This window comes from Lactuca sativa, chromosome 6 (assembly GCF_002870075.4).
Source record: "Lactuca sativa cultivar Salinas chromosome 6, Lsat_Salinas_v11, whole genome shotgun sequence".
NCBI lineage: Eukaryota > Viridiplantae > Streptophyta > Magnoliopsida > Asterales > Asteraceae > Lactuca > Lactuca sativa.
The window spans coordinates 72,978,015-73,001,855 of record NC_056628.2 but is presented as its reverse complement, the minus strand read 5'-3'; the positions used below and the strand labels follow the sequence as shown (position 1 = coordinate 73,001,855).

At 30.7% G+C, this 23,841-nt stretch overlaps 1 protein-coding gene across 1 annotated transcript; it reads right to left on the bottom strand.

Moving 5' to 3' along the window:
- Positions 1-1,709: 1,709 nt before the first annotated feature.
- On the bottom strand, positions 1,710-19,747 carry LOC111890201 (lipoxygenase 2, chloroplastic). The gene is made up of 8 exons (XM_023886352.2): positions 19,453-19,747; positions 13,778-14,043; positions 8,910-9,147; positions 5,798-6,115; positions 5,628-5,713; positions 5,404-5,514; positions 4,766-5,334; positions 1,710-2,501 (listed from the first exon to the last, which is right to left on the bottom strand). Exons 1-8 carry the CDS (start codon positions 19,601-19,603, stop codon positions 1,742-1,744), a joined length of 2,499 nt encoding a protein of 832 aa, XP_023742120.2. The 5' UTR covers positions 19,604-19,747; the 3' UTR covers positions 1,710-1,741.
- Positions 19,748-23,841: the final 4,094 nt, after the last annotated feature.

Here is a 23,841-nt window from a genome sequence, read left to right as displayed (position 1 = left end):
AACCTTCTTCCCTCGTAGGGGAATAGGAACCAAATCTACTGAGAACTACTCATCAAAGAAACGTAGTGTACATACCCTGTGAACCCTCACAACTTTGGCAGTCCTATCATCTGCTATCTCTACATCAAGTGGGAAATCTAGCTTCCCCGGAGCTCTACTAAATCGCTTGCTAGGTGCGAGTGACACAAACGATCGGGTAGCTCCCGAGTCAAACAATACCATAGCTGATATACCGTTCACTAAGAATGATCCTATAAATAAACAAAAAACATGAGTAATAATCAGAAATAAATAAGAGATAATGGAGAAGATACATACCCATAACCACATCAGGGGCTGCTCGTGCCTCCTCTACTATCAACTGGAAGGCTCTACTCTTCGCCACTAGCGCCTCAGCCCGGCCATGACGGCTGTCTGTAATCCTTAAAGTGGTAGGAGCGGGTGCCATCACCTACCCTACTGATGCTAGACTCAGACACTGGGACTTCTTGTGTCCCCTCTGATTGCAATGAAAGTAAATCGGACACTGGGATTTTTGGATTAGTTTTTACCAAAATCGAATTATTATTTTGGATTTCAGATTGGTTTTGGTTTATAAAATAAACTGAATAAAAATTCATCATTTATTTATTTTTAATATATCTATAATTATTTATTAAACTTATAATTTATTTTTTTTCAAAAAGTTCAATAAGTTTAACCTAATAATAAAATTAATATCCATTTTCTCTTGAAAGTTTTTTGTCTATTAAATATTAAATTATAATAAACCTTCTTAGTAGCTGTTTATACATTTTTAATTACACCTAAATAATTTGTTTTTGCTTCTTTTGTAAAAAATTGGATAATATTATAATTATACGTCGTTTTCAAATATTCTGGATTTTGAAATCCAAATTCTAAAAACCGATCAAACCGAATTGTAATTGGATTGGATCGGATCGGAATATAATTTAGTTTGGACAATTCGGATACATATTTTCAAAACCAAAATAAATTTGGATTTACTGGATTTGATCGGATCGACCCGATCCATCTAAACAAACACCCCTAATGCACTTCATGATCTGGCTCAATTTATAAACAAGACACATGTTTCACACTTAGAATCAACATGTCATATATTTATACAATTTTTATCTTTGTAGAAAGCTCAATGCAACTAATATTTTTTTAGATGCAAGCTGTGTTCTAAATTGGCTCTTTGTGATGAGAAATATGTCGTTACACTGGAAGATCAGTCATTTGTCATCGAGTAGTGTCTCTTCGTTGAGATTTCATCATTTCTTGGAAAACAAAGAAGCAAATGAAACTACAGTTTATGGTCTAGTGCATAAGTTTTTGTTCAAAACATGTCCATGACCACTATTTGAATTGGTTTTACTAAGAGCAATTCCGTAGAATTTAGGAATCACACGTTCACATCTAGTCTAGTAGTCATGAAGACATTAAACTCTTCTCAATTGTAGATACATCCCAACAAGTTGTGTTAATTGATTACACAATCACATGATATCCGAATGTGATTAAGCAATCTCTTTTTTCAGTTAATCTCTTTATGGAAACGTAAAAATATCCATTTAGTAAATAGCCACAAATTCATGAATCATTCTATATACAAATATTCCTTTCATTGAAAATACGTATACAAATAGAGAGTAACACACCATTTTCTCACAACAACATCAAACTTTAAAATATAAAATACTAAGCATGTTTCAAATTATAGATCATTACCTTCTTATATTGAGATGCTATAAGGAACACCTTTTCCAGTGACACCATGTTCAGAAAATGGCTTGAGAAGCTCATACGGGACTAACCCTGCGCCATATCTATTCTTCAAATTCGGATCACAGTTCCTTGAGTCTATAATACCTTCAATCTCCTTCAACCTTCGATTAAACTCTTCAAATGCAGCCTTTATAGCCGGCTCTTCCCCCCATTCAGCCTCCATGTTAGCACCAATGTATTCTTCATCTAAAGAATGACTCGATAAAACATCCAAAACCGCCATCACTTTAGTAGCTTGAATCTTGGTAGGGAAGCAATTTAATAAAACATCTTCTGGTTTGTTTAAAAAGGTTTGCCATTCTTCTTCAGTGGGATCTTCGTTTGGCATTTTAACTCGGGCAATGGTTGGTCTGTTGGGGAAATAACCAGCATAATCGTATTGACCAAAATTGACCGCTGAATGGTGGGCGGAAGATACCCACATGATTGTTGAGACAACTTTGATTAAATCTTGTTGGGTTTTGAGATTCGGCCACCATGGTTCATTTTTTTTGTCCCCATGTCCCACTGTTCGGATTTCTGTCCACCATGATTGAAGTTCTTCATCCGATTCTACAAGATTTGGTTGTGGGTAGTAGAAAGTTATGTAAGCGGTAGCCCATTCTTTAATGGCATCCCAAAGAAGTAGACCGTCGTTTGCAAATGGGTAATCCTCGATTGTCAGTTTTATACCATGTGGTGCACTTTCATCTTCAATAGCCATTCCCCTATTCATTATAGAAAAATAGATCTTAATGAACATAAGAGTTTTCCTTTTTGGTAAAATATTTGAATCTAAACAAATTTTCTCATTTTTTCCATTAACAATGTACACAACACTTTATTTTGTGTTATTTATACGATTTAGTATGGTTATATCATGTTCCGGAAGGATCAATAATTAAACTTTTATTTGTACACGTAGGGTTCATGATTTTTTTGTGTGTTTTGATTATACCATTAGTACTAATATTTATTATTAGTTAATAACAATTCATAAAAGTATTTTTGATGTTTTTAATTCGAATTTTGGTGCACATAGGCCTTTCTAATCATAAAATATTACTCCAGTTTGAGTGTGGGGCAACAATCGTTTGATATAAAGAAAATCTTTTTATTTATGTTTCGATTTTTGGTTTGGCTAAAGAAACATCTCTGATTTGATTTCTATTTCGATATTTCCTTCGTGATTTCGATTTTCTAGGGGTTGGAGTTTTTCATTTCCAGTTGAAGGGTTTGAGCGCCTGGATGTAAAAAAAAAATAAAAAAAAAATAAAAAATAAAAATAAATTATTTTAGTATCCTAGATATATTGGAAATAGGTATAAAAACCCGAAAATATAATACTTTATTATCAATAATGTATAATAAATATTGGTGCTAACGACATAAAAAATACAAACGAATTTTTTTGGTTTAGTCTGGTTGTGTACAAATAAAAGTTTTGTAACCATTTTGAAACACCATAAATAGCAACACACAAATAATTATTTAAGGACCCTAGGTATACAAGAAATTTTTTAATAACCATTCCAATAAAATAGGAAAGTTGATTGACTAAATTCAAAATTTTCCTTTTTTTGGGAAAATGAATTATAAGCTCAATCAAGTTTCCAAATCGTTCAAAAAACCCAAATTATGTTTTATCTGTTCATAAAAACACAACGGACTTAACATTTTGTCTAAAAAGCCCAACTAAATTACACTTCTCATTTAGGGCCAACCGGCTAATGAAAGTCAACGACTGACATGATTTATGACGTGTAATTAAATATCGGAAAATGACTTGTAAGATCAACGAAGTTTTAAAATGGTTCACAAAACCCCAATCATGTTTTGTTTGTTGAAAAAACCCAACGAACTTACACTTTTGTTCAATTTTCATTAGAGGCAACCAAATTCATTAGGTATACAACTAGTTGGCAAATGACATGACATTATATTTAATGACATGAAATAAACAGATTAGAATTGCCCCTTATATATCGATTTAGGGCTTGGAGAAGAGAAAAACGAACGATGTATGTATTCGATCTCTTGTAATAGATACTTCTTTTTCTTCCTCTCAATCGTTGATGTCCAACTCAAGATCTACAAAGAAGATATTTTATGATGCAAACTCTTGTAGTTGTAAATGCCCTTCTCGGATTTGGACATATAGAATAGAGGATCATCAAGAGATAATGTTTAGGGCTTGTTCGAATAGATGGCTAAGTGTAATTAAAAGCTTTATCATGTCCATTTTAATAAGTTTTTTTGAAAGAAACCAAACAAATAGATAGAATCTAGACATGATAAAGCTTTCAATATGTTCGCACAAGCCCTGAACTTTTTTCTCTGGATGATCCTCCATTCAAGATGTCCAAATCCAAGAAGGGCGTCCACATCCACAAGAGTTTTCATCATCAAATATCTTCTTTGTAGATCTTGAGTTGGACATCAACGATTGAGAGGAAGAATAAAAAGTAGCTATTACAAGAGATCGAACATAGACGTCGTTCGTTTTTCTCTTCTCCAAACCCTAAATCGATATATAAAGGGCAATTCTAATTTATTTATTCCATGTCATTAAATATAACGCCATGTTATTTGACAACTAGTTGTATACGTAATGAATCTGGTTGCCTCTAATGAGAACTGAACAAAAGCGTAAGTTCGTTGGGTTTTTTTTCAACAAACAAAACATGATTGAGGTTTTTTGAACAGTTCTGAAACTTCGTTGGTCTTACAAGTCATTTTCCGATATTTAATTACTCGTAATAAGCCATGTCATTTGTTGACTTTCATTATCCGGTTGACCCTAAATGAGAAGTGAACGAAAGTGTAAGTTAGTTGGGCTTTTCTAGACAAAATGTTAGTTCGTTGGGTTTTTTTGAACAAACAAAACATAATTGAGTTTTTTGAACAATTTGAAAACTTTGTTGGGTTTATAAGTCATTTTCCCTCCTTTGTTTAGAGTAAAATGGGTTTTTAATTTGTTGGAAAAGATTACCTGCTAATCAAGTCATCAGGAAGTGCTTCATGATCAAAGCGCCATTGTTGAGCATACGCATCAGAAGAAAGTTGCATGGAGTATTTGGCAAGAGAGAAAGATGACTCGATTATACCACCAGCATTAATGAGGGCTAGTCGAGCTAGGCTATTGATTTCCATTGTATACCGAAGATGAGGGCATAATAGTCTTTGTACAGGGTGCATTTTGCTAAGATGGCGTTTTGTAGCAATTATGTAAGGCTCAGTAACACAATGAGTTCTTAACCAATGGCTAACAAGCTCATGATAACCAGAATCATGAGCAAGGACATGAGCCTTGGCTATCTTCCATAGCCAAGCACCCGTAGAATCCCAACATGGTGTGTATACATGTTTCCATTGTGGTTTCCCATTGTTTGGTGGGCGAGTTAACTCAATGGCTAGTGGTCTTAGTGTTCCTTTAGATGTAAGGAATATTAAAGTCCTCGAACCATAGAGAGTTGTTCCTTCAAGCTCTCTTACTTTATTCACATAAGGTAAGAGAAGATCATGATAATCTAACAAGAATAGCTTCTTTTGTTCTAATGCCTGAAATGTTAGTCACAATATTAGTAAAATTTTCATAATGAAAGTAAAAGTATTTTGATTTTGCATTACCTCATCAAGAGTCATGAGACCTCCAATCTTTTGCTCAATAATCTCTTTGGTAATTGCTGATTCGGCTGGTCCATAAACTTTAGGGTCTAGTTTGCTCATCAATGGCCATTCCTACATGTTTATATCATAACTTTAGCTTACAAGTGGTTCAATTATTTTTCAAGAAACATTAATATATAACTACTTAAGCAATGACTTAATGTAAGAAGTCAACAAGAACATACAGTGACCAACTTTATGCTATATGGATTAACACCAGCAAGTGTTTGTCGACAAAATTCCTCATCGTGAAGCCAAGAAAATGAATCCCCTATGATTAAAACCATCAACTAGCCACATAAAAAAAAAGATAAAGAAAAAACATGAATACAGTTGGATTAGATTTCTTGTTTACTTTCGATGGTTCGAGGAGTCTCAAATTGGAGTGCATTTTGGGTACTATCGGCAACAGTTTTGACAAGTCTTGGTAAACAACTGAGAAGTCCATTTTCCATAGGAATGTCATCACCACCTTCATCATATAGTAACTCAATGTCCTTGAATGAAGAAAATCCCTTGTTGGATTCCGTTAATATGGAATCTAGCGTTGGAACAACTGCATGAAGCACAGAGTACAATGTTCTCGCCCCAAATGATGCCTCCTTTATCTCTGAAAAATCTTCATCTCTTGGCACATAAAAAGGGAGCGTTGTCCTTGACTCCGACCAGGGTTCTACAATTCCACAAAGTCCTTAATTTCAAGATAGTTCGAGTATGTAGACAGCAGAACTATGATCCTAAATATGTCATGAAATTGGACAAAAAATAGTGGATTTTAAACTCGAAATTGATGGAAATTCGCTTATCTAGCTAATGCTAAAATGATAATAAAAACGACGACTACTAGTGATTATAATTGGCATTTTAGAGAAGTCAACGATTTTATCATTTTTCAATTTCTTAATATCTGTAGAGGTAACAAGCAATTACAATATTATACAACTCTTGCTTTAGAGCATTGAGTGTGGGCAATAAGGTGCAACACCAAGTTGTGCCACCTCACATGTCACATAAGCAAATGATGTTATAACACCAAGTGGGGAAATAAGCAACAAGATGCAACACCAACTTTTTGAAAATAAATATTTTTATTTTTGTATTTTACTTTTTTTTGGCTTTCGTTTTTTTTCTTTTTGCGTTTTTTAATAAATAATATATTTTTTATAAAACATATAATTTTAAAAAAAAGACATAATATTTAACATCTTAAATTCCGATTACAATTAAAAAAACATAATTTTAAACCTAAATTAATAACTAAAATATCATTCAAATTACTACTAAAACCACACCAATCCTAATTAACCCAAATATTTTTTCCTAATTTGTTCCTTCATCGCTTGTAGCACCGCTAGATCAGCAGGCGCTAAACCCTCCTCGCTTGTCCGAAGAATTGACAACTGATGTGTCATTAGTTCCCTCTCTTTTTGTTCCTGTTTCTCCCGTGCATGCCTTTCTAGGAACTCCAAATGACGACATTTCAAGTCATTTTTTTTTCTTTTATTAATAAATTGTGCTCATCAAATTTCGCTCTCATTTCCGCCACATCTTTTGCTCTCGTTTCCACCTCCTCCGCATGTCTTGCAGCGCGCCTCGCTTTGTCGCGTCCAAGCGGTCGTCGTGGTGGGGATATCTCTTGGATATCATCCGGGATCTCATCGTCATCGGCGTTTAGGTCGATGTTAGTCCGTGCGTCCGACACGTCGACTGAGCTAGAATTGCGAGACCTTTTGGATTAAACCTCTAACGATGTAAGCATTTTATTCCACTTTGGATCCGCTCGCAACAATTCCCATGATTTTTCAAAGTCGAAAACATGACCCATTTCGACCCGATATTGTTCCTTAGCAGATTTGAACAAATCGAAGTCTTTGGTTCTGCTTTGTTGTTGCGCCTCAAGCCGGTTGTAAATACCGTTGAATTTGTTGCACCGCTTAGTTATCATACCCCATTTGTTGCTCAACATGTCATTGTTGCGATACATATTTTTCTTTAAAATAACGTGAAACTTGTCGAGCCCCCCCCCCCCCCCCCCCCCCAATAAGCTCTTTTTTCATTCCATTTCCGCGAAGTTCGTTTTTTTGAAGTAGCACACCAAGCCGCCATCAAAGCGTATTCCTCCTCCGGTATCCACCATTGTGGAACGTCTGCATTTTCTGTTTCTACCACTATTGATTTTCCTTTCATTTTCCCTTTCTTGTTCCTATTACCTCCCGCTTCACCCAATTGTTGTGTCGTAGGCGATGGTTGTTTGGTTTGTTGTTGCATCGAAACAAAAGAAGGGAAATGATTTTGTTGTAAATTTGGGTTTTGACCGCCTTGATTTTGTTGAAAGTAAGGTGAGTTGGGAAACTGTAGTGGCGGTGAAGCGAGGTTGAAAGTTGCGCCTTGGTATGAGATCTGTGGTGAGCCTTGAGTCGATAAAAGGTTGAAATAACCTTCATAACCAACAAACCCGACAGACGAGGTTGTGTTTGAGTTTGATGATGAGGAGGTGTTTTGGTTTTGCTCCATTTTTTTTAGAAAGAAATAAAAATGTAGATAGAAAGAAATGTAAGGTTTGAAATGAAATGAGTATATATATATATATATATATATATATATATATATATATATATATATATATAGGGAGAGAGAGAGAGAGGTAAAAAGGTAATTTTTTTTAATTAATGTGAATTTGACCGTTTTCAAACGGTAAAGTTTACAACAGCTCAATTTTTGGCCGTTTCATCTCGTTTCCATGGTCACGTGAACCACATGACGAGAAACGAGTTGGGGAGGGGGGGGGGGGGGGTGTTCCCCCCGTGTGGTCTTATAAAGAATAGGTACACCCAGGGGCAGCCACTTTTGGCACCCAATTTGTCTAAAAATAGTAACCATATACAATATGGAAAAAATAATTCTTTTTAGAAAAATTTACATATATACTCCTGACTTTAACACTTTTGGCACCCAATTTGTCTAAAAATCAGATAAAAACGTTGAAAGTTAATATATAGTTACTATTATTTATGTATTAATTAATTTTTATATAAATGATCCTTACTACATCGAAGTTCTGGATCCGCCACTGGATACACCATGTTCTTGAGTTTTTAAATTGACCAAAAGAGAAAAAAAAGTTAATTATGTCGGATTTTGAATCGGAAAAAGAGAAAAAGAAATGTAGTGTTAGGTATTCAAATTAGAAGGAAAATAACTATGAAATGACGTTTTATATAGAAATCATTTTTTTTTTGGCATAATAATCCTTTTGGCCGAAAAATGGACAAATGGTTTTGAAAGGAAAATTTGTTAAATTTGTTCCTTGTAATCTCTCAAAATATTTCCTTTTTCCTTAGTAAATGAAACCGATAACACATTTATCGTTATTTATACTTTCCTTTCTTTTCTTAAAAACATTCCAGAACAACGCGATAATACAAAACATGAACCAAAATAATGTAAAGCATAGGAGATGTTTGTACCTGTAGAGGTCATTTTCCGACCTGTACGACAACGTCTAGGATAAGGATACTTCTTGCCACCAAGAACGGGTCGACCCAGATCTGAGTTAGTATCCGGATCACCGAGATCATCATACATGTCATAATCATAGATCCTTTCAAATGTTTTGCGCTCTCCTTCACCAATGCCCCGAAGAGACGAGAGATCTTTCTCCCTTAAAGACTTTAGCCCATCAGGTGTTTCTGAGGGTAGATATGACTGCTTCACAAAATGGACACATATTAGCTAGTACTCGACTCGTGAATAATTATTACTAAGTGAAACAATTTATACCAATTTTAGGAAAAGTGTTCATTGCAAACGTCGAGTAAATTCATAACAAAATCTATGATTTTGATACTTATTGAGACTTAGGTCCACCAAAGTTTCCATACTAAAATTTGGGTACTTCTTTTTCGGGAGCTGATTTTTCCACAACCACTTTTTATCAATCCATTGAAATATTAATGTATTGACAATATTGCCCTTTATTTTAATTTCATATACATTTACACGAGAGAAAGATCTCATAAATATGTTTCCAAAATTCACGCTCTTTTAGCAAATTATGGTAGTTTTAAAATTGTTTACATAAAGATAATACAAAGAGTTGTTATACACCATATGTTTATAAAAAATGATAAACCCGATCTTTATTATTACATGTTTGATCACCGGAAACACACACTATTAGAATCGTATCATATGTCATCAACTACTCGTGTGACGGAGGAGATGGAACGATTCATTGGGAGGCAGGAGGCCAGGAGTAGCTTACCCGTCATGCAACGGTTTGTCGCCCATGGTTAACATATCGTTCTGGTTTCTCTTGAATTTTTATGTTTATCATGACTGGTTCAATAGTTCAGATCACTAGATATAGTCTTTACTAAGTTAAAAAACATTGATTTTTGAAATTGCAGGTAGCTTGCTTTATATTTTTTCAATTATCGGTTGTTATATCGTCCTACTCTAGGATGTTTCTTATATTTGCTGGATAAAATGATGATTTTCGTACCAATTTGAGAAGCAATGAAACTGATTTAAAATTTTTGAATTGCAGGTAGATTTCTTTATACATTTTTTGATTTTTTGGAACATATCGATTATAATTCAGTTGCATTATATATTTATAAACTTCATAGTTCATATGTTGCAGTCTTGTAGCAAGAAAATAGAATGAGAAAAGATGTCGATTGATAGATAACCACATACGACAACCACTTCCACAACCAGTGAACTCCCTTTCTTCCATTGGCAAAAGATCCTCCTTCTGTGCAGTCCCGAAGAACCATTGATGTACCATCGACAATCCTGCACACAATTGGTGACCTCCCCATCTCCCATGATTCCATGAACAACCTCTTTCTCCGTCGGAAAAACATTCAATGATAGGATATAAAATTTTCGGTTGATTTCATTTCCGCATATGCTTTTCAAAATGTTGATGGTCTTGTCCTCCGGTAAGCAAACCAGAGAAGATGAGTTTATTAATTTGTTCTTTATTTATTTTTTATAAAAAGAAATAGGGTCCAATCCAGGTGCCATATGTAGAAAGAAATCCATAATTTTTCTCCTATAATAACTATAAAGTTAAATAAAATGACATAATAGTCATTACATAAATATTTAAGTGGATGAATCAAAATCTCTGTGGAAAAATCATCACCCTTCTTTTTCTTGAACGATAAGGGTTGGAAACTTGGAATTAGTCTCTAGACTATTGTCTAAGTACTAATTTATTCATTTTTTTTTTCTTGTTAAGGGTTTTCAATTTTTTTTATGAGGTGTACATTATATTATTTTGATACCCTATAATATGTTTCTTAAAACCCTCGATTCTTTTTGGCCATTTTTTTGGCGTTCCAATATTTTATTAAACTTTTTTTTTTATATATTTATTTATTTATTTATTTATTTTTATTTTTCATACTACCTTTTACCTTTTTGTCTTTTATTCGTTTTTGAACTGCTTCATCTTTACAAAACTTTGTTTTATATATTTTCTTACACTTCCTTTTACGATTTCATATTTTTATTTCATTATATATATATATATATATATATATATATATATATATATATATATATATATATATTCACATATTTTTACTTGTTTTTTTTTCACGATTTGTTATTTTAAATTTATTTTTATTTCTATTTTCCATAACTTCATTTGGCGGTGACATAACATTTTAAAATCAAAGTGATCGTAGGTGTTGCGGCAATGTGCATAATCATGATTAAATTTTGATACAACAAGTTAAAAAAGTAAAAAAAAAATCAAATAGAGTTGTAAAATTAAATCGTTAAAAACATGTCGAATAAATTAATAAAATAAAGAGTAAACTATAGTTTTGGTCCTTATGGTTTGGTCAGATTCATTCTTTCAATCTAACCTTTTAGAATTTGACAAAATACATCTGTATAGTTCAAATAAATTACATTGTACATTCTTAGTTCATTTAAAATAACATTTTATCCTTACTTTTATATTTTCATTTTTCTTTTTAGACTTACCAAACCACAGGAACCAAAACTGTAAAGTACTCTATAATATAATTGTAAAAACAAATTAAATAAAAAATATATAAAAAGTAAAAAGATAAAGTTCTAAAAACAAACTATAAAAAACATCTAAAAACAAATTAAAAAAACGAAGTTATAAAAAACATGTGAAAAAACAAAACATAGTTAAAGGACCTAAGAAGTCTAAAATAATTAAAAGACCATAGAAAAAAAAAGTTAAAAAATTATACGATTCAGATAAACAAGGCAAATTACTTTTGATAACATGTTATAAAGATGTAGTGCACATAAAATAAACATGGCAAATATCCTTAGTAATCTTAAAAATAAGTTTAGCAACTAAGGATAGTATCTATAAAACAATTTTAACCCTACCCTTTTTCTCATTAGCGATTCAGATCATTTTCAATGATTAACATCTAAAATAGGTAACTTGTTACATCGTATTTCTATTAATATTTAATCAACAAAAAAACTTTCTTATAAACATTTTCAAACATCTTTTCTAAATTAACTTATTTATCTTTTATCCATCTTAAATATTTTAGTAAGTCCATTCATACAATTTATTATTATTCATATAATTATTATTTTTTAAACATGTCATATTTTTTTGAAAATAAAAGCAGTTGACATTAAATAAAATATGGGTGTGTTCTGGCTCGAAGCTTTTTGAATTGTTTGAGAGTTTCTAATTTTTAGCTTTTAACAAAACGCTATAATTTAAACAAAAAGATTCGTTTGACAGTGCGAGCGTTTAGTTTTTAGTATAAATAAGACGTTCTAAATCTAAAAGCTATTTCATTTAACGGGTAACAAAATGCTATTGAGATTTGGAAATCAATTTCCATAATTACACTTAAAAATATATTTATATATTTATTTATTTTAATCAATTGTCCTTTTATGTAATTTTATATATTTTAAAAGCTTCAAGATACTTTTGCGAAATTTTTATATAGCAAATAAAACTATAGCTTCCTGCTACCAGGTACCGCTACATGTTATCAGCTACCCATTACCCGCTTCTAGATAACAACTATTTTTGTTAAACATGTCTAAATATGATACATACTAGTTGTGAAACCCGTATATTATACGGGTTGATTAAAACAAAATGTTAAATAAAAACGATTAAATGAGAAGTTTATTTGAATTTGAAGTTTGAAATAAATAAAAATTATGAGAAAAAAAAACATGCAAAAAATAAATAAATTAAAATTATTGTTTAGTTATCAGACCCGTATACTAAACAGATTAATTATAACAAAATGTTAAACACAAAGGTTTAAACTGTAAATTTATTTGAAATTGAAATTTAAAATTTAAAATTTAAAATTAATATCATTATGTAGGTTTAATTTATGGAAACTAATTAATAATATATTAGAAATGAAAAATGAAATAAATGACAAGTGGAAAATAAATATATCTCTAAATTATGACAAAATGACATGTGACAAGTTGAATGAGAGAATGACATGTGACAAAATTATTCTTATTTATTAGGGTTGATGAAATTGAAATTTAATTTAAAGTTTAAAATTTGAAATTAATATCATTATGTAGGTTTAATTTATGGAAACTAATTAATAATATATTAGAAATGGAAAATGAAATAAATGACAAGTGGAAAATAAATATATCTCTAAATTATGACAAAATGACATGTGGCAAATTGAATGAGAGAATGACATGTGGCAAAATCATTCTTATTTATTATGGTAGATTTGGGAAAATGTTTTAAACTTACGGTCTATTTTGCTTTTAAAATAATGGATAATATTTTTATTTATAATGTTTTAACAATTACTTTGAAATGATATATATATATATATATATATATATATATATATATATATATATATATATATATATATATTGTTTTGTATATTAATTGAATTAGATAACTATAAAAAAATAAAGATTTAAATATTTAATATCTAAATATAATTAGTATAAGATGTGAAGTATTAAATATATATAAAAGATAAAGATAAATTAAATATCCTTTTATTATTATTTTTTTTCTTCCTATCTATTTAAGAGAATTACAAGTTTACGTATTTAATATTTTAATCAAATTTAAATTAGACTGAATTACTCTTGCTAGTTGCTATCATCTTAAATATCATTTTATCTTTTGTGAGAATTCTATGCAAAAAAAAATTACACATTAAAGTTTTATTCTACCATCAGTTTTATTCTGCCAACCACTCTTTCATGTCGTCGTTTGCTAATACTCGAATTCTTTTAACTAATTTTTGTAGATTTAAACAGAAGAAATAGAAGAGCATGTATTTTTCAAATTAGAACTAACCTTATTGGTGAAAAATATTCTTTTATCAGGGTTATCGTGCTTAGAGTGAATCCATGACTCACAAGTAAAAGTGATTTCATCATCACCAAGAACAACATTTTTGAGATACATCTCGCTATGATGTTTATTCTCTATCAACACTGCACCTATCTTCCCAAATTCTTGAGGAACCACAAACATGCACTCATATCTGTGTAATTTTCCATCATCGTCCAATCCAACGTAACTTGCATATGCCTTTACCGTCTCTTTCTCTTTACCCGATGCTTCATATAATTATTATGAAAATGAACTTAATAAAAACAAATCAATCAATATTAATGCTATTCTATCAATTTAAAAATTGATCATATACTAATTTTAGTAGTTAACTAGTTTTAAGAAAGAGCTTATAGCCTATAACTATGAGGAGTTAACAGAAATGAAAGAAAGGTGACTCTAAGCCAAATATTGAGAGTTTTATTTAGTAAATAAGATTATTTGAAGATCAAGTAAATACCAAAGTTAACTATAAAAGTTGATGTTATAGATTTGAAAGATGATCAATGGATTTAATGTTTATTGGAGTATCTTTAATACATAAATCTTTGTAAAGATTTATTTGTTCATTAAATTTTTCATTATCAAATTGATAAAGAAAAATATCGCATTGCATATAAATTTCATAAAGTTTATATATATATATATATATATATATATATATATATATATATATATATATATATATATATATATATATATATATATATATATATATATATATATATATATATATATATATATATATATATATATATATATATCACTAAACTGCACAAATGGTCCCTGTGGTTTGTTCAAAATTGTCACTTTGGTCCAAAAAGGTTTGGACTAGCACCAGTGGTCCAAAACTTTCATTTTGTTGTGTTTTTGGTCCAATATTTTCTGATTTTTTTTCAAAATGACGGATTTGACCCTATTAATATGGTTTTCTCTTTTTTATTATTTGTTTCTGATTTTCAAATTAGAAAAAAACAAGAAAATAAAAATAAAAATAAATCTCTCTCTCTCTCTCTCTTTATCTCTATCTCTCGTTTTCTTCTTCCCCATTATTACCACATCGTCGCCCACCTGCCATTCTTGCTGGATAACACCGCCGACCACCATATCATTTTCACCAGAAACACATCGGCCATCTCTCCAGCTACCAAACAGATCAGAAGATGAAGAAACAATCAGATATGTCTTTATTTTAGGGTTTCAAGATCAGATGAGCTACATATCGGGGTTACAACACTACCTCAATCTCTCGTTCTCTGATGTATCACTAACATTTGCAACATCGTGTTCGTCGAACCAGTAAAGTAGATCTGGTTCTCTTCATTGATTGTTTACCAAGAGAAGAGAGGAAAAGCCCACAGTGGAGGGAGGTCCGATGCCACATCCATGATCTTCTCGATCTATCTATCTCTCTCACCATTATCGGAACATTCTTTTCGCCTAATCAGTTCATCGCTACAGCCCCCGTTCGCCTACAAAAAACCATTGCCACAAACTCTATTTCTTTCTCCGACCAAGACATCTGTTTTTTGCAGATCTGGAGCACCACCACTATGTACCTGGAACCACAAGCCGCCGCCGAAACTAGGGTTTTCATAGCCATTGCTACTATGGTTTTCGACGGTCGTTTGGGAGGGAGGACGACGAGATGGTGGTGTTCCAGAAGGTACAGGTGATGCGAAGGGAGATGTGATGTTGATCCAGCGGGCAATAAATGGGGGTGGTCAGAACCCTCTCTACCAGAACGAGCCACCGGAAGCTAGTGGTGGTGGTGGTATTTTTGTTTTCTGAAAATCATGAAGATGGAGATGGTTTTGTGAAGAGAGAGAAAGAAAGGGGTAGGGGTGGTCTCCGGTGAGTAGGATAAGCCGACAGATGGTGGCGGTCCGGTAGATGACAGTGATCCATCAAATGGTGGTGGTCTGACAACGGTGGTCGGCAGGAGGTGGTGGTTCGGCAGCAATGAAGAGAGAGAGAGATAGATAGAGAGAGAGAGAGATGGTATGTGAGTAAGGTAGGATATGATTGTATATTTTTTTTGTTTAATTTTAAATAAAAAATTAAATAAAATAAAAAAGAAATAGAAAAGGAAATTAATTAGGGCATATTTGTCATTTGAAAAAAATTAATAGCAAATTGGACCAAACTCACAATAAAATGAAATATTTGGACCTTTGGTGCTAGTCCAAACCTTTTTGGACCAAAGTGGCAATTTTGAGCTAACCACAGGGACCGTTTGTGCAGTTTAGTCTATATATATATATATATATATATATATATATATATATATATATATATATATATATATATATATATATATATATATATATATATATATATATATATATATATATATATATATATATATGGGAAAAGTGAATATACCCATAAGGGTATATAAGTTTAGGTACCCAAACTCACTATACTATGTCATTTTGTATCATATATATACATTGTAATTGTCCAATGTTCTTATAATTAAACTTCTAACTTGATTTACTTCCACAAATTTTATAATTTCACATTTATCTTCCTCTCATATAATTTTCATTTTAAACTATAATATATATAACCTAATAGGTGTTCGGCCAAAAAATGTGATGTAAGAAGAAGATAATAGTGAAATTTTAAAAATCTTAAAAGTAAATCTAGTTAGGTTTCATGTTTAAGAACATTATAATGAAATATATCAAACAAAATGATGTGTTATAATGCGTTCGGGTACCTAAGCTTATATACCCTTAAGGGTATATTCACTTTTCCATATATATATATATATATATATATATATATATATATATATATATATATATATATATATATATATATATATATATATATATATATATATATATATATTAGAATAATTTAAAATTTTAAAAGCTTTTGTTTAAAAACTTTTTGATAAAAGATCATAAATTTTTAAATGACCTATTCAAAGAAATGTTTTTATTTTTTATTATTATTTTTTTTTCCAAAAAACTTGTATTAGAGATGCTATTAGTTTAGTTTATTATTCAGCAATTGTTAATAGCACCATTCAATTTAATAAGTACAAAACGACGTGACCCAAATAGGACATAAAGGTTGATAAAGTTTCATTTAAAATAATATATTAATTTAATATAAAACTTAATTTATTATCGTTTTCTAGATTCTTTACTTTTAGCTTTTTTTTTTTTTTTTTTAATTTTAATTATTTATTTCTCAAAATAGAAGTTCATGTATATTATTCTAGTATTTATAGTAGTTAATTGTTTATTATTTACAGTATACTGATTTATATAATTATCATAATTGTTACCATCTTCATATTTATTTATTTTATCATAAACTTTTGTTTTATATTTATTAACTATAGTTTTTTTACATTGAAAGATTTAATATAAAATAACGTTATAAAATATAAATAATAAAATATTAATATATTTAATCAACAAAGAAAATGTTCTAGCACATGATATTAAATTTTAACATAAAATAAAAAAAATATATAAATCTTTAAGTTATAAAATAAACGCAAAATATATAGATGAAAAATAAAGTTTGTAAATAAATATCATACATGTGTATCATTGCTGCTATAGGTTAATAAAACTTTAAAACGTAAGTTTTTATATTAAATAATTCAGAATATACATTATAAAGGTTATTATAAAAATACAAATGGTTATTAATAAAAATAAGGTCCCGTTTGATACGCATCTTTCTAGATCCAAACAGATCTTTTTGGCTGAATTGACCGGAAAGACTGTTTGATTTGCACAAAAAAATGGTCTTTCCCGATAAGATATGTATTTCCCAGAAAGCTCCAAAATCATATATTTCTGGCTGAATGAGCTGGAAAGACAATTATGCATCAAACCGTGTCTCTTTCTTTATTTATTGGATTATTATTTTTTTAAAATTTGTTTTTTATTTTTTTTCATCATTCAGCACAGTCAATCAGATATACAATCAAACAACATGGTTTCTTTCCCAGTCAGACAACACTTTACCAAACAATACTTTTTCAGACAGAAACTATCAAACGAGACCTAAGTTTTAACCCGAATATAGTTTTTATTTTAAAAAGGGTTGTAAGTAGAAAACAATTATATAAATAAAGTATATTTAATAATATATACTTAATACAAATTAAATAATGTACAAATATAGTTAAATATACATTATTTAAATAAAATAAATAAATAAAAAATGGATTTTTTTTCGAAATAATGTGGATTTGTTATCTTTAAAAATTAATGTAATTTACCAAAACCAAAATGATTTTTAATTCTCTTACGAGGGTGTCAATATCAAGCAATAGAAGGTGATGAATGTACATTTTTTCACAGATAAATATCATATCTATATGTATAATTTTATTATTGATATGAATGAGAGAATTCATAGTGAAATCTTGTAAAATAAATATATAAACATTTATGTGCTTGCATATATAAATCCTAAGCGTTTTAAACACCGAACTATAGAATATCTGGTACTAATGTTCTTAAAACAATAAAAATATGGTATTTATGGTAGTGTTCCCCAATGTTTTTATTTTTTTTATTTTTTTTTAATTTTATGGAAAATTAGTTAAACAAATAAAATATCATGCTGTAAAATATTTTAAGATGCACATAGTTATCCGTTGAGGTTAATTTATGTGTTCCTTATATACCCCGACTTATGTATGAGGGCAAAATCATAAAGATGTCAACTTTGGTTACTTTTATATCTACCTTGAGAGCATGAAAGTTAATTAACTGTCGTTTTCATCATGTATTTGATTTCCAAATGAAAGGGATTTTGATCCTTTAGAATCTATCAAATTTTATATTTGATATATTTCACCGTTGTAAGAGGATTCAAATTCATAGCTTATTTTTTATTGAAGAACAACGTAGCTTCATTATGTATGTATTAAAATTAACAATTTTCAGTTAAATGATATATTCAAATGAAGAAAAAATATGTATATATAAATCAAAGCTTAAAAATTACTTAATTTTTGTTATAGAGTTTTATCTCATCTATGCCGATCAAAAAACGTGACTAATTATGATTCTTTAAAATTTCATTTCATTCATATTTAAATTAAATTCTCTATTTCAAATTCATATTATAAACCAAACGTCAGTAAAACAATTTTCTAATATCTTTTTCTTGAAAAAACTCGAGAATACAATGTTTTATTTATTAACATGTTAAAGGTGGTACATCCTCTTTCTTGCAAGTTTAATTTCACTAAATATATTTAGTTATAACAAATTTTAAACACTTTTAGTTTACATGGCCCGATCTGACGGGTTTTGAATTTGTATTCTTTAACTGAATTGTTTGGTTGCTAATTGACATAATTCAATTCTACAGGAATCATCTAAACTTCATGTTTTAAGGATTTCAGTATCTATAGAAAATAGAGGGAGGAATTCAGTTACATTATTTAGGTTTTTTATAAAAATATAAAAATAGCCTCACTATATATAACAGATTCAGTTTGTTCAAAAAAAAGTTTACAATCCAAAGTTCCAAACGCATCCTTGGTTATTGTAATTTTTGAATTATAGTATGTTTTTTTTTTTAATTTACAACTTAATGGATGACAAAAAGTATATTGTACATAATAATAATTCTAATATAATACTTACAATCAAGATTAGCAGCAACAAGCTCCAACAAGAATGATCGTTTTAAATGATCTTTAACACCATCAACCACATGCTTTATAAGACCCACAGTCACGTTGACCAGTGAGTCACTAATGGTGGGTTGAACAGTGATGACACCTTTCATCGTCATGGACTTGCCAACAGAAGGGGAGTACTTAGCTTTTATGTTACTACAACTGTAGTTAATTCGAGTATTGCTGTGTTTCTTTGCTGGGAATGGTTGCCGGAGAACTGCAGGGGAGTAGGTGGAGCGCTTGATGATGGACGAGTTACCTAGCAATGGTAGGTTAAAGAAATGTGATCGATGGATTTGATCTCTCAGCATTATGTTTTGTCTTTATTTAGAATTTTAGCTAAGGGTTGTAGATTTTCCAAATGTGACACCCATATTTATAGGGATTTTGGTGCAACTAATTTTTGCATGTTGAACATTATTAGTCTTTTGATTCAACTCCTTCGAATTTCGTAATATGTTTATTTCCGATATTAAGTTGATTGTTTAAATATCGATATGAATTAACACTACATAGGCTGAAAGCTAAAAGGTGCCAAAGTAAAAGTATACTTTCTTGTCAAACGCTTTTAATTATGCGATGTCAACTCTTTTCTCTTGTCAAACTCTTATATAAAATTAGTTTCATGAAATGCACAAATAAATACTACATAGCAAGAAAGGATGAAAAATTCTTTAACTCATTATCTTTATAAAAATCATAATTTTGCTCTTAATAAACATGTATTTGATACTACTCATCTTAGTGCTTACGAACACTTCACTTCACTTCTACTAGCTGAGTAGACATTTAATAATAACTTCTAGTAAACAATTATACCGTTTATTAACACCTTAAATTATTTCAAAACATCTTTTATAGTACTAGCTATCTTATTTATGTTATTTTCTACCATTCAAAAAATACTACATAAGAAAGACAAAATAATTAACCATCAACTTGATACATACCATCCTAGGCCTACGATCAATGTCCCACATAAAGTCATGTGACTACGATATCCACATAGGACGCCCTTACATATCCAAAATTCTTGGAATCTCGATGTAACATCCGACTTCTTAACACAAAGCACACTAAAGTTTTCAACTTTTAAGTACAAAAATAATGTACAATGATTTTAAACAACTAGATACAAGTATTTGCCATTTAGGATTTCAACGACGATCCTAGCCGACGTTACTAACTTTATAATTTTTTACTGTCTACTTGAAACAAAGAGATTAATGAACAACCTAAGCAATAAGATATAAAATAGTTACATAACTAGTTATATTAACACATCGACAATTCCATACAGTCTCCAAGTTCCCTTTCACCATAACTACTATAATTGTAATCGCCCATCCAGTAATACTATGTCCATTAAAAATATCACCATAGTCAACATCCGACAAGTGATGCCACGACCACCACATATTAATGGGTTTTTATGCATCTTTACACTAGATTTAGGTAACAGAAACATTCAAATATAATCCTAAGTGTACATGTACCATGGAACTAGGTTTTACTATTATAGCAACGGACTTTGAAAAACTATGAAAACAATCTAACAAAAATAATAGAATACCAACTTTTCAAGTATAATCGTATATACTTGTATTCCACTTGAAGATCTCAAACTCTTAATTACTTCTGGAAGATCTAGCACCCAAAGTAGAATGTCTCTAATGATTCACATCTAAAAGACTAAAAACCCTAAAATATTTAGTAAGGAGGAGAAAGGTAGTGAGATCCGAAATTCCCAACCTTATGAGTGGTTCAATCGATTTTCTAAAGGCCAGAGGGGTACTTATATAGCTATGATAACTTACAGGTAAACCCTGATTTGAATCAATTAAGTATTCAGATTTAATCATGATTCAAATCATCACCTTATTTGTTACCTAGATTGATTCTGGAAGGCTCCAAGAGCTCCTAAAACTGTCCACCCCATGAGGGCTTATAGAATGTTACTATTGAACAATTAACATTTAATCTTTGCACCTTTAATCAATTTCTCATTAATTCTAATTAACTCATCCAAATCAATTAGAATAAATTCCCAATTAATTCTAGCTAGTTTCTAATTACTTTATTAACTTGTAATAAATAAATAAACTATTTTTCTCACTCTCTTAAATTGTTTCTAGCTATTTTATCTCTTAAGGGCAACCCAAAAAGGACTTTCTTACTATTCTCAAAGGTATACCAATTAGTTATGACATTAGACACCTATTTCCAACACATATATCAAAATAATCCCCATCCAACTAGTGATACTACAACCACCACATCTATCACAATAGTACACATCTGAGTAGTGATACTACGATCACCAAATTTATCACAACAATCAATATCCAACTAGTAATACCATAATGACTACATCTACCACAACTGGTAACCTCCGAATAGTGATACGACAATTACCATATTTATTAGTCTCAATAAACAATGTATTGCGTTCTCACTTGGTACTCGTCTTACAATTCATCTATATGTCACGAATAATAATGTGTATGGCTAACATCGAACCAATTATATATTCATAGCCACAATATAGGGAGATGCCCCCAACAGATCTCTTAATAGATATATGTTACCATTTGTATTGGATACCCTAAGGATATATCATCCATTATCCTATCTATGATATTCATCAAATTTTTGGTTATTACTAAACTTGAACATCAAAAATTCAAGTGCGGACACAAATTCATTCTAGATTTAATAATAGAATTAAGTCGTGACTAAGTAGATACCTCGGAACGATTAGAAGCAACTTAGTATATAATTAGCAATCACATGAATATATGTATACATCAACTTTTTATAGAGTGTCAAAATCTAAACATTAGGACATTTTACATAATAGAATTAATCAAGTTGCAAGTATAAGATAAAAAGAAATACCTTTAATACTTTATTAAATTAATTAAGTATTTAACTAGTTCATAGAAATTAATTAACTCATTACATATTATATTCAACTGTAACTTCCTAAAAATACTGGTAAAAAATTTCATTTTCAAACCACAAAAACCCAAAAATAATTTGTTCAAAAACCATCCAAAGTTTAATGTATTCTCAAATATAAGAGTAATTCAAAAATAGATAATGTGGAAATAAACTCTAGGGGATGCGGCATGATCAAGTCAGACCCTTCCCTTTGGAACAAGAAGTACCTGAAACATTTGAAACTAAAATTGTAAGCGCAAAACTTAGTGATTCCCCCAAAATACCATATACCATACATATTAGCATGGCCTAGTCATGGGGTGTATTTTAATCCTACATGAATGCTATGATCCAACCATGGTCTTATAATCACTCTATAACATTCCAAAAATCATAAAAATTTAAAATTTTCAAAAACAACCATTATACATAATTGTTTACAAGAAAAACCATTGTTTTAAAAATAAAATCATATAAGAGTGTCCCAAAAGTCAGTATTATGAAAATAGGAAGATGTGCATGATCAAACTTTTGCTTTCTCGCGATCCTCTAAAGTACCTGAAATAATAAACTGAAACTGTAAGCTAAAACTTAGCGAGTTCCCCCAAAGTACCATCACACAATATAACAAATAAAACATGCAAATATGAACCTTCAGTCTGACTGGACCGCCTTGCAGGGCCTACAACCTATCTGGACCGCTCTACGGGACTTCAGTCTAACTGGGCCAGCTCGCAGGGCCTACAGTCTATCCAGACCGCCCGGGTGTCGTAGCCTTTAGCATAAAGCAGGACCACCTCAACCCAACCAGAATATGTCGACCTATGTAACAAAAAAACATAAACACAGACCCAAAAAATACAAATACCCATACAGATCTACTAATTAGTCATATACTAGCATAAAACTATCCTATAACCAGGATACATAATCTAGTGGGCCACACTGGTGCCTTCAACCTACGAGTACAGTGAGGAAAACTCAACTCTCAGTCCAAACACAAGCCGAACAAATCTCTGCTTTAAATACCAGCTCTACCTGACACACCTATTAATCAAAATATTGCCTAAACTAAAATTAATGTCAACCCAGCAGAGTCGACTCGACCTTATATGTAGGGCGTACTCATATGTACGCGGGGTGTACCCCGCTTGACCGAGGAGTCGCGATATAGATTGCGTACGCGCAACGTACTATTTGGTACGCCCAACGTACGTACCTGGTCAGCAACCCTTCTCAAAAGAGGTTAGAACATTAAGTCTTTTCGTCCAGAACCATATCTATACACAAGATAACATTATAAGTCATAAAGTTTCCAAATTTATGACTTTGCATGGTTAGAAGTGCTTAATACCAACAAACCCTAACTTCTTAATCCATTAGGACATTCTAGCACATGCATGGGGAAGAA